The sequence below is a fragment of the Osmerus eperlanus genome, chromosome 20 (genome assembly GCF_963692335.1).
Source record: "Osmerus eperlanus chromosome 20, fOsmEpe2.1, whole genome shotgun sequence".
Taxonomy (NCBI): domain Eukaryota; kingdom Metazoa; phylum Chordata; class Actinopteri; order Osmeriformes; family Osmeridae; genus Osmerus; species Osmerus eperlanus.
The window spans coordinates 939,489-953,912 of record NC_085037.1 but is presented as its reverse complement, the minus strand read 5'-3'; the positions used below and the strand labels follow the sequence as shown (position 1 = coordinate 953,912).

At 45.4% G+C, this 14,424-nt stretch overlaps 1 protein-coding gene across 1 annotated transcript; it reads right to left on the bottom strand.

Moving 5' to 3' along the window:
• Window positions 1–468: 468 nt before the first annotated feature.
• LOC134040655 (H-2 class I histocompatibility antigen, Q9 alpha chain-like) lies at window positions 469–12,707 on the bottom strand. The gene is made up of 8 exons (XM_062486670.1): window positions 12,537–12,707; window positions 9,652–9,915; window positions 3,488–3,763; window positions 3,095–3,382; window positions 2,538–2,654; window positions 2,248–2,265; window positions 1,942–2,016; window positions 469–1,757 (listed from the first exon to the last, which is right to left on the bottom strand). Exons 1-7 carry the CDS (start codon window positions 12,583–12,585, stop codon window positions 1,967–1,969), a joined length of 1,062 nt encoding a protein of 353 aa, XP_062342654.1. The 5' UTR covers window positions 12,586–12,707; the 3' UTR covers window positions 469–1,757; window positions 1,942–1,966.
• Window positions 12,708–14,424: the final 1,717 nt, after the last annotated feature.

The following is a 14,424-nucleotide window of genomic DNA, read 5'->3' as shown; positions in this document are numbered from 1 at the left end:
CATAATGCATTCGGTGACCAACAAGTATTGTACCAATTGCAGAACATCATAAAATAATTGGGAAAATATATGAGAGAAATGTCCGGAGAGAAATTCCAGTCTGATCCCGGGATCTTGCTCACGTTTGTTGGAGTCTCTGTCATTCTGAATTCTAATAAACACTTTGCTTCAAACTTTGCTGAGTTCCAGTACTGTTTCAAACTTTGAGAATTGGTGGAAAACATAGAATATTATTCTACGACAGCCTACAGGCCATAAACAGCAAATAAAAGTTACATCTACAGTGCATTGGTGTTTCACATGCAAACCCTCAATACATACATACCCTGTAGTTGCATATCTACATATTTATTATACTTAGATGATAGTGATCACATCCATAACCAGTCTCACACAACTACAGTGAATGTAGTTCTGATCACTGACTAGCTTACTGACTGAAGCTCTCCAAGCAGGACACACAAAGAACACATGTGAACCCCTTTTATTTCCATTTAAACCACATATACATAAACCAAGCCCAAAGATCACAATTGTGACAAAAGAAGCATCTTCACTGAAGCTTCTGAAATAGAAAATGTATCACACAAGAGATAAATATCTCTCATCTTGCCCTAAACATAAGAGATCGAGAGATGAACAATAACATTTAATGCTAAAAAACACTATAAGGGATTTGTCTACCAGAAGAAACATATCCGACACTTGGATCAAAACAAACCCTCTCCCCACGTTAATGTTATGAAGCTGTCTAAGAGTGAAAGTAGTTTGTACACCATCCTGAAGGCTTAACGGCTATACAAGGACATAGCAGAGCACTGCTGCACAAAACAATGTCATATTTGAACTAAATCAACATATGGGGGGGGGGGGGGGGGGTGTTATAGACTGTTATCTATGGAGCCCCTATCAGAGATGGATAATGAAACAGGAGGAAACCACTGTCCAGGCCTCCAGCAGCAACAACATGACAGTACAAGCAGTGACAGCTGGTCTCTGAGGAATCACTGAGATCTCTCTATGCTGGTTACTCTAAGATGGTCTCTCCAGTTAGTTATAGAAGAGTGTAGCTGACTTCTAACATGTTTAGGAGACTAATGGGGAGCGTCTCCCCTCGTCTTAATGTTATAAAGCTGGGTTAAGGTTGTTCCTTTAGTGTAAGAGAGTAAACAGTTATACACTAACATAGCCTTCCTGCAGACTGGTGCTAAAGAGAGGAGAAGTCTGCTGTTGATCTGAACATCAGAAGCACTGAGCCCTCTCTGTCTCCAGGCTGTCAGCATGATCATACATACAGTATCTGATCTCAACCCAGTTAGAAACCTCTCTATAGTCTATGACTATATTCATGGAATGTTTTTATCTCTGTAAACAAACTCAGTGTTCTAAACATTACGTCATTACTCCCTAGGAACCCAATACTGGACAGTTCTGACAGATAATGTCATCTGGCAGAACATGCCCCATTAATTATAATATTTACAGTAATAGAGTATTCAGCTGAGCAGAAATACAGAGAAACAAAATATGTTTTGGTGAAGCATGAAAACAAGAATTACTGTATGTCATGGTACAAAGTAGTTTGTATGGAACATAAAATCCTGAAATTTTTTCAGGATCAAAATATTATTAATTGCTCATTATTAAGACCAGATCAGTAATCAGAGACACTGTGTAAAATTGCCGTTGTTCCTTTCTGCACTTCATGATTGGTGAGTTTTGTTTCTCTCTGTCCTCCACTCGTCTCTGCCTCTCTCCTGTTAGGACACATTAAAACCACAGTACAGTAAACACTAACTTTTATGGTATAAAACTACCATTCCACATTCACACTGAATTAACCAAGACTCTTCATGACAGTCAGGGATTTGATGAATCAGGTCTCTAAAATACCAGTTTAACATGTTACTGTGATAAACACAAACTTCCTGAGACACTCACCTGTGATTGGTTAAACAGAAAGGCCTCATGCTTTTGGTGCCGTGTTATTGGAGGAGTTAGATCCATCATCAGAAGCTGCATGGAGAAACAACCAGAGCAGTTCAACTGAGCTGACCAGAAACACACAACTGACATGAAAGTAGTCACACATCATGGATACACACACACAATGTTGAACTATCAGAAACTTTCTTTTTCAAGTTTAAAAAGGATTATCTATGTGATGCACATATACTAGGTATCTGTGTAAAAATGGATATGCTGTGAACATAGTACACTGTCTGGATACTTCAGTTTAATACTCACTGTTAGCTGGAGCAAAGCCTGAAACACAGAGATGACACAGCATTAGTAATATCACTAGAAGAATTATGATCACTGATCATCCCCACTATGAGCACTAGAGAGATCCACACACACACGCACGCACGCACGCACGCACGCACGCACGCACGCACGCACGCACGCACGCACGCACACACACACACACACACACACACACACACACACACACACACACACACACACACACACACACACACACACACACACACACACACACACAGACAGATGAAGAGTTCTTCCTCTCTTCTCACCTTTCTTAGCATCCTTCTTCTTCTTCCAGATGACGACTCCACAGACGATGGCGACCAGCAGAAGAACAGCAACCACCGCTCCAATGATGAGACCAGAGGAACCAGAACCTTCTGCACCTGTAACAACCAACACAGAACATTCAGACTGCAGCTTGGAGCCTCACATGCTGGTGATGTCACATTCTATGGAGTCATTAGGAAGAGATCAGGTCACTCTGAGAAAGAGAGAGCCTTAACATTAAGAACATTCTAGAACTCTGTGTGTTGTCACCAGTAGCAGAGCCCTCTAGGTAGAACACTTCTTAAACATGGCATGGTACCAACAAGGTTCAGGGAAAAAGATGATGTACTGTATGTAAGAAAGTGTTTATAAGTATGAATAAGGACCAGTAGCGTATAGGAATAAGGACCAGTAGTGTATATTAGATTTAACAGAACATAGAGATACAACACTAAATAAATCCTCCTAGTCATCCCTCCATAATTATATCCTCATGTGAAGAAGTACATGAACACATGCATATTTGTATTTGTCTTCTCAGAGCTGCTGGTCTCACCTCGCTTGGTGTTCTCCAGTCTGGTGACAAAGTCCTCCTGAACCCCCGAGAGCTGAACCACACACTCATACCTCCCGCTGTCCAGGTCCTCAGGCTTCACTGTCAGGTGAACACTGTTCTGGAAGGTTCCATCCTCGTTAGGTAGAACCTCTCCATGCTCCACATCCTCGTACACCTGGTCTCCATCTCTCCTCCAGAACACCATGACACTTCTGGGGTAGAAGCCTGTAGCGTGGCAGGTGACTGGAGAGGAGGGGCTCTTCTGGAGCAGAGACACAGAGGGGTGGACTGGAGAGAAGGCATGTAAATATAGCAGTTTCATTAGATGATTAGAAATGAAATGACACTGATAACATGTTTGGCCTTTGGTAGTGAAGCCGTCTCATCCTGTACCTTTCCGTTCCAGGGTGTCTTTGCCGTAGTTCACGTATTTCTGTAGCCACTCAATGCATGTATTCTCTAGATAGATGTTTAGAATATTAGCTTCAGCTCCGGTTGCATCCCATTTGAGCTTGGTGATGACAGCTTTCTGGTTGGCAGCAGTCCAGGTGAGAGTCCTCTGGTCCAGGCTGACAAAGTCTTCACCATCGTATCCATACTGGAAGTAGCCTCGTCTGGTGCCATCATCATCCAGCTCACAGCCACACATCATTTGATATGTGTGAACTCCTGTGTGGAACAGACAGACAGGTATGAGCCAGTCAGATCTCCCTCTCATACATCAGATCTGTTTGCTGTAGTTAAGAGCTTTGTCTAAAAGATTGGTCGATTCTCATTCCCATGTCAGCATATCGTATTCTACACAATCCTAAACTGGGGTAGCCAACTAACGTGATGAGAAATTAGTCAACATGAATACAATTGGTTTTCAAGCCACATTAAAGACACAGCAAATTGTGATTACACTCAGGATTATCATAAATAGCGATAGTCGTTAGGACTATGCTTTAAGTATTTTATTATTAGGCTGTTCCTTCTGGCCTCCTTTTTGAGTTACATATTGATTAAGCATTCATGTTAAAATACCAATACTGTCTCTGTGTGCTGCTGTATGCTACATCTGACAGGTAGCCTTGTTGAGCCCCTGTTCCTGTAGAGAGAGGCAGCATGATGGACAGTAACCCCCCTGGACACACTGGTCTATCATGGGGGGGCAGACCCAGTGTGACTGTATCCAGAGAGACATGGAGTCCTGTTTTCGAGTGTGTGCTCTACCTCAGCTGGTCCCACCTCATGTCAGGGAGGACACTCTACCACACAGGACCACAGAGGTGCTCACTCAGGATGAGGTCACACATCATGATGTCATCATCATCCAGCAGAGGTTCAAGCAGCCAGTCCTGAAGCTGACACCCCAGCACACACACTCTCTGTCACCGCTACAGGGAGTCAACACGACCTACAGCCTGCACAGTGTGTGTGTGTGTCGTCCCTCTCTTCTACTGATGTCACTCCTTCACCACTCAGACTGACTGACGGACTGGCAGCGTTACCATGGAGACATGGAGAGAGAGAGAGGGTGTATCTACCCTGGCTGATGTTGCCGTGGTGACATCTACAGCACTGGGTTGGAGGTAGCCACTGTGTTCAGTGCAGTGGTGTTCCTGTAACGTGTGTGTGTGTGTGTGTGTGTGAGAGAGAGAGACGGTGTGTGGGAGGTAGGGGTGTGTGTGACCAGACCTCCAGGGAGATACCAGGGGTTCAGTATGGGTCTCTCCCTGTAGACTGTAACACAGAGGAGCGTCTCTCTGCTCTCTCCCTCCCTCTGCTGGGATGGTTTCTTACTTCCATCACCTCAGTCACATCTCAGGTGAGGACGGTGACATGTTCCTCTGTCGCTGTCACCAGACGACTGCAGGGCGGCTCTCATGGTCCTGCAGAGCTGACGCCAGCTGGCTGAGGAACAGCTGTTCCTGCCCATCAGCTGACATGCAGGGGCGCACCACGACGCCTCTTACAAAGACCCTGCAGGAGTTTGATACCAGTGACGGCTGATGTCATCGTCGACGTCACACGTTTAGAAGAAGTGTCCTGAAACCCTAAACTATGGACCACAGCGACTGGAGGAAGACACCAAAGAGACGCTCCTTCCTGTTGAAGTCAGTCAGACGGACCACAGTGTTACCCCCAGCTAGTGGGCCTGGGCTCTGGGTGAGTCATACACTGTTACATCAGCTCCTGCCACGCCCTCTTCCTCTCCTCCTGGGTCTCCCTAACCTGCTGCCCCTCCCCCAGCTCTCTCTCTCTCCCCCTCCCTGTGTGTGTGTGTGTGACAGAGAGAGAGGAGACAGTGTGCTGAGGCAGAGCACATCCCACCAGCTGCTCTGTGTTCTCCATCCAGACCTCTAGAAACCCTCAGCCCTGCCTCTCCCAGACTGCAGCTCCTAGCCTCTCCCAGACTGCAGCTCCTAGCCTCTCCCAGACTGCAGCTCCTAGCCTCTCCCAGACTGCAGCTCCTAGCCTCTCCCAGACTGCAGCTCCTAGCCTCTCCCAGACTGCAGCTCCTAGCCTCTCCCAGACTGCAGCTCCTAGCCTCTCCCAGACTGCAGCTCCTAGCCTCTGCTCAGTCAGGCTGTGCTTCAGGACGTCGGCTCCTGTGTTGATCTAGTCCTCCTGCTGTGCCTGCTTGTCCCTGGCCTGATGCTGCTTCTCTCTCTGCTCCAGTTCCCTCTGCTCTGACTCTGGTCCCCGTCTCCAGTCCCCTGTCTCAGCCCTGCTCCCCTACCTGGAGCCCCGCTCTGCTGCCTGCTGGGACCCCACTCCACACCTGCTGCCCCTGCCCCTTCTGACCCTGCCCCAGCCTCAGTCCTGCCTCCATGGCCCTACTCCGCCTGGCCCAGCCTCAGTCCTGCCTCCCTGCCCCAGCCTCAGTCCTGCCTCCCCGCCCCTGCCCCACCCTCAGTTCTGCTCCCCCTGCCTCACTCCTGCCTCCCTGCCCCTACTCCCCCTGCCCCAGCCTCAACCCTATAGACTGTACCGATATCAGACCCCCACCTAGACAACTCTATAGAGTCTAACTACTGTAGCTGTGGGACGACAGTCTGGCTCTGTGTGAGAAGCAGACATCTGAATTCAGACCTGGATGTGTTCTAACTTTACTGATGGTGCAGATGAACAGTGGAATGTTGGAGCCCAGGGTGTGTTCTGTGTTCTCTATGACTACAGTCTGTTACTACATCTGATACAAGACTGATACAGTACTGGAGCTTCACATCCAACACCTCTGGACAGTGTGTGTGTGCTACAGAGTGATACGTCCATACATGTGCATCTGTGTGTCTGACTGTAGTCCTGTGTGTACGTGTACTCTGGTCCTGATGTGTATAAGTGTGTGTATGTGTGTAGTGTGTACTGTGTCCTGTGTGTGTGTATGTGTGTAGTGTGTACTGTGTGTGTGTGAGTGTGTAGTGTGTACTGTGTGTGTGAGTGTGTAGTGTGTCCTGAGTGTGTGTATGTGTGTAGTGTGTCCTGAGTGTGTGTAGTGTGTAGTGTGTCCGAGTGTGTACTGTGTCCTGAGTGTGTGTAGTGTGTAGTGTGTAGTGTGTCCGAGTGTGTACTGTGTCCTGAGTGTGTGTAGTGTGTACTGTGTCCTGAGTGTGTGTGAGTGTGTAGTGTGTCCTGAGTGTGTGTAGTGTGTCCTGAGTGTGTGTAGTGTGTCCTGAGTGTGTGTAGTGTGTCCTGAGTGTGTGTAGTGTGTACTGTGTCCTGAGTGTGTGTATGTGTTTAGTGTGTCCTGAGTGTGTGTAGTGTGTACTGTGTCCTGAGTGTGTGTAGTGTGTCCTGAGTGTGTGTAGTGTGTACTGTGTGTATGTGTGTAGTGTGTACTGTGTCCTGAGTGTGTGTATGAGTGTAGTGTGTACTGTGTGTGTGTGAGTGTGTAGTGTGTCCTGAGTGTGTGTAGTGTGTAGTGTGTCCTGAGTGTGTGTAGTGTGTAGTGTGTCCTGAGTGTGTATGAGTGTGTTCATAGTGAGCTCCACTGTATGATGTTGAGTGTCAGTAGATCATGATGGTTCTGACAGCATCATAACCCAGACTCCTTTACTGTCAGACTGTGTGTGTTTGTGTGTATATGTGTGTGTGTGTGTGTGTGTGCATGTTCAAGTGACTTGGATGTGAGTGTGTCTGTAGGGAATAAAACGTTGTGTGATATTTAGTCTCTGTATGTGATGTTGTAATGTTGTGATGTGCGTATGAGTGTGTGTGAGTGTGTGTGTGTGTGTGAGTGTGTGTGAGTGTGTGTGTGTGTGTGAGTGTGTGAGTGTGTGTGTGATCTCAGTCAGACGTGCTGCTGCTCTGCTGCCCTCTGCTGTTCCCTCAGAGACGGGCAGGGAGTCTACAGCTCAGGGGCCGGATGTACCAAGGTGCGTACGCATGAAAATAGGCATAGAAACATGTAAGGGTGTTTCTACACAGAGTTTCAGATTCATGAAAAAGCACGTGAGAATCTGCGTACCTTCTGCACACGTTAGAACCCGTGCGTACGCCAGGTTTAGAGATGTGATGCGGCGACACAGAGTGACCGAGAGGCAGACAGGAAGTGCATGCATACCCCCCTCCACACCTGCTCCCCCTGCCCCTACCCCAGCCTCAGTCCTGCCCCCCTCCCTCCCCTAGCCTCAATCCTTCATCCATGCCCCTACTCCCCCTGCCCCAGTCCTGCCCCAGCCTCAGTCCTGCCTCCCTGCCCCTGCCTCAGTCCTACTCCCCCTGCCCCTGCCTCCCTTCCCCTACCCCAGCCTCAGTCCTGCCTCCCTGCCCTTTCTGCCCATGTCCCAGCCTCACTCCTGCCTCCCTGCCCCTACTCCCCCTGTCCCAGCCTCACTCCTGACTCCCTGCCCCTACTCCCCCTGCCCCAGCCTCACTCCTGACTCCCTGCCCCTACTCCCCCTGCCCCAGCCTCACTCCTGACTCCATGCCCCTGCCCCAGCCTCAGTCCTGTCTCCCTGCCCTTATTCCCCCGGCCCCAGCCTCAATCCTGACTCTCTGCCCCTATTTCCCCTGTCCCTGTAAATCCTGCCTCAGCCTCAATCCTACCTCCATGTCCAGACTCCCCCTGGCCCAGCCTCAGTCCTGCCTCCCTGCCCCATACTCCTCCTACCCCAGCTTCAGTCCTGCCTTCCTGCCCCTGCCCTAGCCTCACTCCTGCCTCCTTGCCCCTACCCCAGCCTCAGTCCTGCCCCAGCCTCAGTCCTGCCTCCCTGCCCTTATTCCCTCTGCCCCAGCCTCACTCCTGACTCCCTGCCCCTTCTCCCCCTGCTCCAGCCTCAGTCCTAACTCCCTGCCCCTACTTCCCTTGCCCCAGCCTCAATCCTGCCTCAGCCTCAATCCTACCTCCATGCCCAGACTCCTCCTACCCCAGCTTCAGTCCTGCCTTCCTGCCCCTGCCCTAGCCTCACTCCTGCCTCTTTGCCCCTACCCCAGCCTCAGTCCTGCCTGTCAGTCCAGATGAACAGTGGAATGTTGGAGCCCAGGGTGTGTTCTGTGTTCTATATGACTACAGTCTGTTACTACATCTCTGTAGACTGATACAGTACTGGAGCTTCACATCAAACACCTCTGGACAGTGTGTGTGTGCGTGTGTGTGTGTGGATGTGTGTGTGTGTGGATGTGGACTGAAGAGTGAATGTCAACACGTGTGTTTAGTGCATGTAGTGCTGGAGCTTCACATCCTACACCTCTGGACAGTGTGTGTGTGCTACAGAGTGATACGTCCATACATGTGCATCTGTGTGTCTGACTGTAGTCCTGTGTGTATGTGTACTCTGGTCCCGATGTGTGTGTAAGTGTGTGTATGTGTGTAGTGTGTACTGTGTCCTGTGTGTGTGTATGTGTGTAGTGTGTACTGTGTGTGTGTGAGTGTGTAGTGTGTCCTGAGTGTGTGTATGAGTGTGTTCATAGTGAGCTCCACTGTGTGATGTTGAGTGTCAGTAGATCATGATGGTTCTGACAGCATCATATCCCAGACTCCTTTACTGTCAGACTGTGTGTGTTTGTGTGTATATGAGTGTGGATGTGTGTGTGTGCATGTTCAAGTTCAAGTGACTTGCATGTGAGTATGTATGTAGGGAATAAATGTTGTGTGATATTGAGTCTCTGTATGTGATGTTGTAATGTTGTGACGTGCATATGAGTGTGTGTGCATATGCGTGTGTGTGAGTGTGTGTGCATGTGTGTATGATCTCAGTCAGACATGTGCTGCTGCTCTGCTGCCCTCTACTGTTCCCTCAGAGACAGTCAGGGAGGAGTCTACAGTCCTGCTGGGGAGCATACACATACATACACACATATATATAGACACACACACCTACAGTATGTACCTACACACCTATGTACCTATACACATACACACAGTCATACACTTATGTACACATATACACACACACCTACACAGTATAAAATAGATTTCATGACATTATGGATTATCAAATACCTTAAGACTACATCAAAACAATATTTAGATCAGCTTGATTTTTACATGGATTTGATTGATTTGATGATATCGACATCCATTCTTAGCTTAAAATAATACAAAAACTTAAGAGAGCTTTGTTCTGTACCTGTGGACCTGGACTGGTTGAAGCGATCCTTTACAATCTGAATGCTGGCTTTGAAGGTCTGATGGGCACCAATGAGGCCCTGAGTCTGACTATCCCAGTACTCAGCTCCTTCTCTCTTCATCCACTCTGTCTTGGGGACGGCAGTCTTGGTGTTGCTGTCAAAGTACATGAACTGACCCTCATCCACCAGACCCACAGTAGTGAACTCTGGGAAGTTGATGTCCCCTGAGACTCCAGTGTAGAAGTACTTCAGAGAGTGGGTGACTGAGGAGAGAACACAGACCCGTCAAAGGTACATTGTAAAGTATCAGATGATTTTATGGGACAGTTAATCAGACTGGGTAGATATGATGCTAATGACTGGGCAGTTACACTAGGTCAGGCCTGGCCAACCCGCGGCTCCCGAGCCGCATGCGGCTCTTTGCCTGGTTTCATGCGGCTCTTACATTCATCGAATTTTGTGTTTGTGTTTTTTTTTATTTTTTTTATGCGTGTTCGCTTGAGTTCAATATTTTCATCTCACGCAAATGCGCGAATTTTCGCGTGATCGCGTCTGTACATTCACTTTGTATGTAAAATAGACGCGCGAAACGCGTTTGGTGTGGACCAACATAATACTCAAAGCTCAACTTGGAGGAAGGGAAAAGCTTATTGTTGAGTAAACAATTGGTGTCAAGTTCACTCTGAAAATGGCAGGGACGATGGCAACGAAAATATGAAGATGAACACAGGACGGTTTTTAACAGAGTGGGAGAGTTTATATTTTTTTGTCAGCACAATCACTTTGAAAAGTCAGGCAGAAACGCAGATAGGCTACAGTTGTTGCAAAAATGTACGAAGCACTCAGAGACCGTAATGCTTGCATCGTATCAACTGGCTTGGAACATTGCACGAGCTAAACGGCCATACAATGAAGTTATCTCTCTCTCTGTCTGTGCGTGTATGTGTGTGTGTGAGAGACAGTGATGAAGGGATGGGGCATGTTCATGTGTGCCCATGTGTATGATGTGGCTCTTACACAGTAAAAAAGAAATGGCTCTTAGTCTCTGACTGGTTGGCCACCCCGGCACTAGGTATTACAGCACCACCCACTGTGTAACTAATGTGTTCATCAAGCTACCTGTACTTTGCATCTATCCATTTTTAGGCAGCCATTTTGATTTCTAGCCTATATTATTGTGTAGGAACTCACCTCAGCTTTGTAATGGTAAGTCATGTTATGTTATTAACTTGTCCAGTGCTAGTTAACACATTGGCAAACTCGTATAACCCCACTCCAGTTTTGTAAATGCAGAACAGCAGAGCAACATAGTAGCTGATACCAAGAGTTTGCTTCACCTATTCAAGTCCCACTGTCCTACTGCACCTACTGAGAAGATTAGATCTTTTATCAGAACCAGAGAGAGCAGATCACATGAATTTATGTTTAGTTTTTTTAAACCTACCAAAAACTGACGTCAGACTATGAAACTTTTTGTCTATGTAGTCTTTCATGGTACATTAGAGGCGTTGATGGAAATTGGAATATGATTTAAGATAGCCATGCCACTACAGTAGGAAATTCATCCAAAGATCAACAGGTTATTAAAACCATCTTGCTATTTCATAACAATCAAATGCCTCATAAGTCTGACCAACTATGTTCAAAGAAACATTCAAGAAACCACCCTGACCCTATCTGCAATAAAGTAAGATGACCAAATTATGCATAAATGATGCATACCTGATATTACACATGCATGGCTTGTAACAGTGACATTACATTCTCAAAGTCCAGAGACTGAAGTATCTTCTACATAATGATTCTCATGTGAAAGCCTTATGAACAGGGACTGAACCTAAACTTAACTATTAAACACAAAAAGATGAGTATAGTCGAGTCAAGTCTGATGTGAAGCAGATGTAGTGTATCCTCTAAAGATGTCCCACTGGCCACATTAACAACATATACATCAATTTTATGAATGAGATTGTATATGGGTCTCAAAATGTGACAGATTCTGTCCTGACCTATTTGATTTATGGAATTTAATTGTTTAATTGTAAAATGCAGAACATCCACGTGTAACCTGATGTAGAGCCGTCAGTGAGGAAAAAGACTTGCATGGGCAGAGAGACCACTAAAACATCAACACAAATAGAAGTCCTTATTTGAAGCACCACATTAACTGTTTCACTTTTACAATGTGTAAACATCAGAAGAACATCAAGTTATTAAATCCATCTTGTTATTTACAGATCAGCCCTGATCAGGGTCCTTCACCCTACTTGCCTCGGGGAGAATGTCCATGTACTTACTGTAAGTCGCCCTGGATAAGAGCGTCTGCTAAATGACTAAATGTAAATCTTCCTACCTGTAGGTGTAACTAGTTACCAGGCAGAACGGACACAGCCATGTTACAAAGTGGTTACTCAAAGAGCAGAATAGAGCCATATAGGCCGTTGGTAACTATAAAGGTTTTTGTTAGCAATAAACACCGTACTGCACATATTACGGCTTGTACCAAGCAGATGTAGCTATAACCCACAAATAATCCTCTGTAATATGCTTAGCCTATAAGATAGTTCGATTGATAGGCCTAAGTAACACATGGGGCTTTCATCTACGTTGTAGGCTACTTGTTACAGATCTAATTGCATTTCAATACGCTGTTAAAGGAAAACACCTACATTTAGGCTATAGGCTATAGCCTACTGATGAAAATAAACGCCAGCATTCAGTCAATTAACTAGTCTAATATCTCTAACGCTAGATAGCAAACAGATTAGGCAAACTAAATAATCGCATATTCGATTAACTTTTAACATTTTTACTTTACATATATTAGCTACATAAGAACATTCACGCCATGTAAATATAGTTTTGTAATTTATAATTTGCTTACCCGCGTGAGCTCCGTATATCCCGAGAAAGAGAAGAAAAGGGAGCTTCATTTTGATGTTAGCCGGTGGTGAATGTTACTAAACAAGAACTTAACTCTACACTTTTTGCTGAATCAGAACGGACAAAAACTGACCTACACTATGTAGAAGTACAGCGACAATGAAGAGAGTTCAGAGCCTCTCACCGGTAAATATTAGTATTCTGGGGGTTTGAGCCAATGGAAATTAAGATAGCTGCTGCGCGTCATTAAAATCCAAGGCAAATTTAGCAGCAGAGGTTTGTTATGGAAACCAAAAGTAAGAGCTACTGTGCAAATCTCTTCTATGGCCTGTTTATGCTACAGTTTGCAAGTCAGAGGATATTGTCCAAAAGCCTCAGGATAGGGCTATTATTCAAATATGATTGTATGTTGGATAGAATCGTCAGAAGAAAATATGCAAGATCATTGCTCAGTTGTTTTGTTAAATTATTTTTTTTCTCCAGAGGTTTATGTCAGTCTTAAATTGGTCAGGTGTTATTATGACCTTTGGTTGTTTTGCAGCCTGAGTGTTGAAGGAAGATCAAGTTTCTGAAAACAACTGCATCCCAAACAGCTTCATTCTGTAATGAAAAGTATGAGACTACGTAACCTGTGGTGGTTTGGTCAACCCATCCTGTAACCATCGTCAATGTTTTGGCTATAGTTCTCTTCCTTTCAGCTATGTCTTAAATCCTACCTATAGACTTTACTTTACAGAATGAGTCTTTGTCATGTTGTGCTGGAGCCAGGGTGTAATGAGGCCTCTGTGTCTGAACACCAGAGGATATTTTTGTCTGCTTGACTTACAGAGTGTGTGTGTGTGTGTGTCCTGTAAGGGTTGGTCACAACCAAACTACATTTAGAAATCATTTAAAGTACTAGAATGTATTGTACTATAAAAACATACAGTTTAACATTAGTTAAAATTTGTGAAAGTAGCACAAAATGACACTGACAGTATGAATGTTGTATATGTATGTTTGGGACCATAAACAGTGGAGCCGACAATAATGCCTTTATGAGTGAACTATAGGAGGTCTTGCTTTAAGAAATGCAGTTGGTCTATGACACAAAACCTGAGAAATAATTTACTAGTTTTTAAAAGATCCATCCTGATGTATGTATTCAAATGGTTTTGATGGGTGTATGTGGGATACGAAACAAAACTAAGTAGTCTCCAATTATATCAAATAAAACATGCAGTAAACCGAAAGAAAGAAGAGAACAATCTGGATATCGATATGGTTTAGTTGAACAGCGTCAAGCTGTAAAATGCAGCAATAAAACCACATAACGCAGCAAAGGTTTGGAAAGTACCTGTCTGCACAACATGCAGACACACCCACACACGATACGGATGGAGAAGATGGTGGATAAGGGTCACACCCTGTTCCTTCCTCCATTTTGAGTGTCATCTCTTCTCTAGTCCTGAGATGGTCAACACTGTGCAGGACTGTATACTTTCTTATGACTTTCCACATCCTTATACACATAGCTGAGGGAATATTAAAACATCTCTATTGCAACATTGTCAGAATAACGATGTTTTGTTCAGCTCTAACACAGACACTGAGAGGAATGGTGGAGTGGAGGAGTGAGAGGAATGGTGCAGGTGATTTTGGTTGCTTGTTTGATATTCTTGAGTTGTTCTTACTTTTCTTTGTGAGGAAGTTGTATCAAGATGCAACGTTGATTGTGAGGATGATCGGTATATTACTGTTAACACCTCCTGTCTGACATTAAAACCTTTCAGCCTTCTCAGAAGAAACATGCACTTCACCATTCACCATGGTAATGCAAACATAAACAAAAGAGCCAACCATGTATTAAAGTAGTTTACCCTATTTTCAAATGTTCTGGCATCATTGTA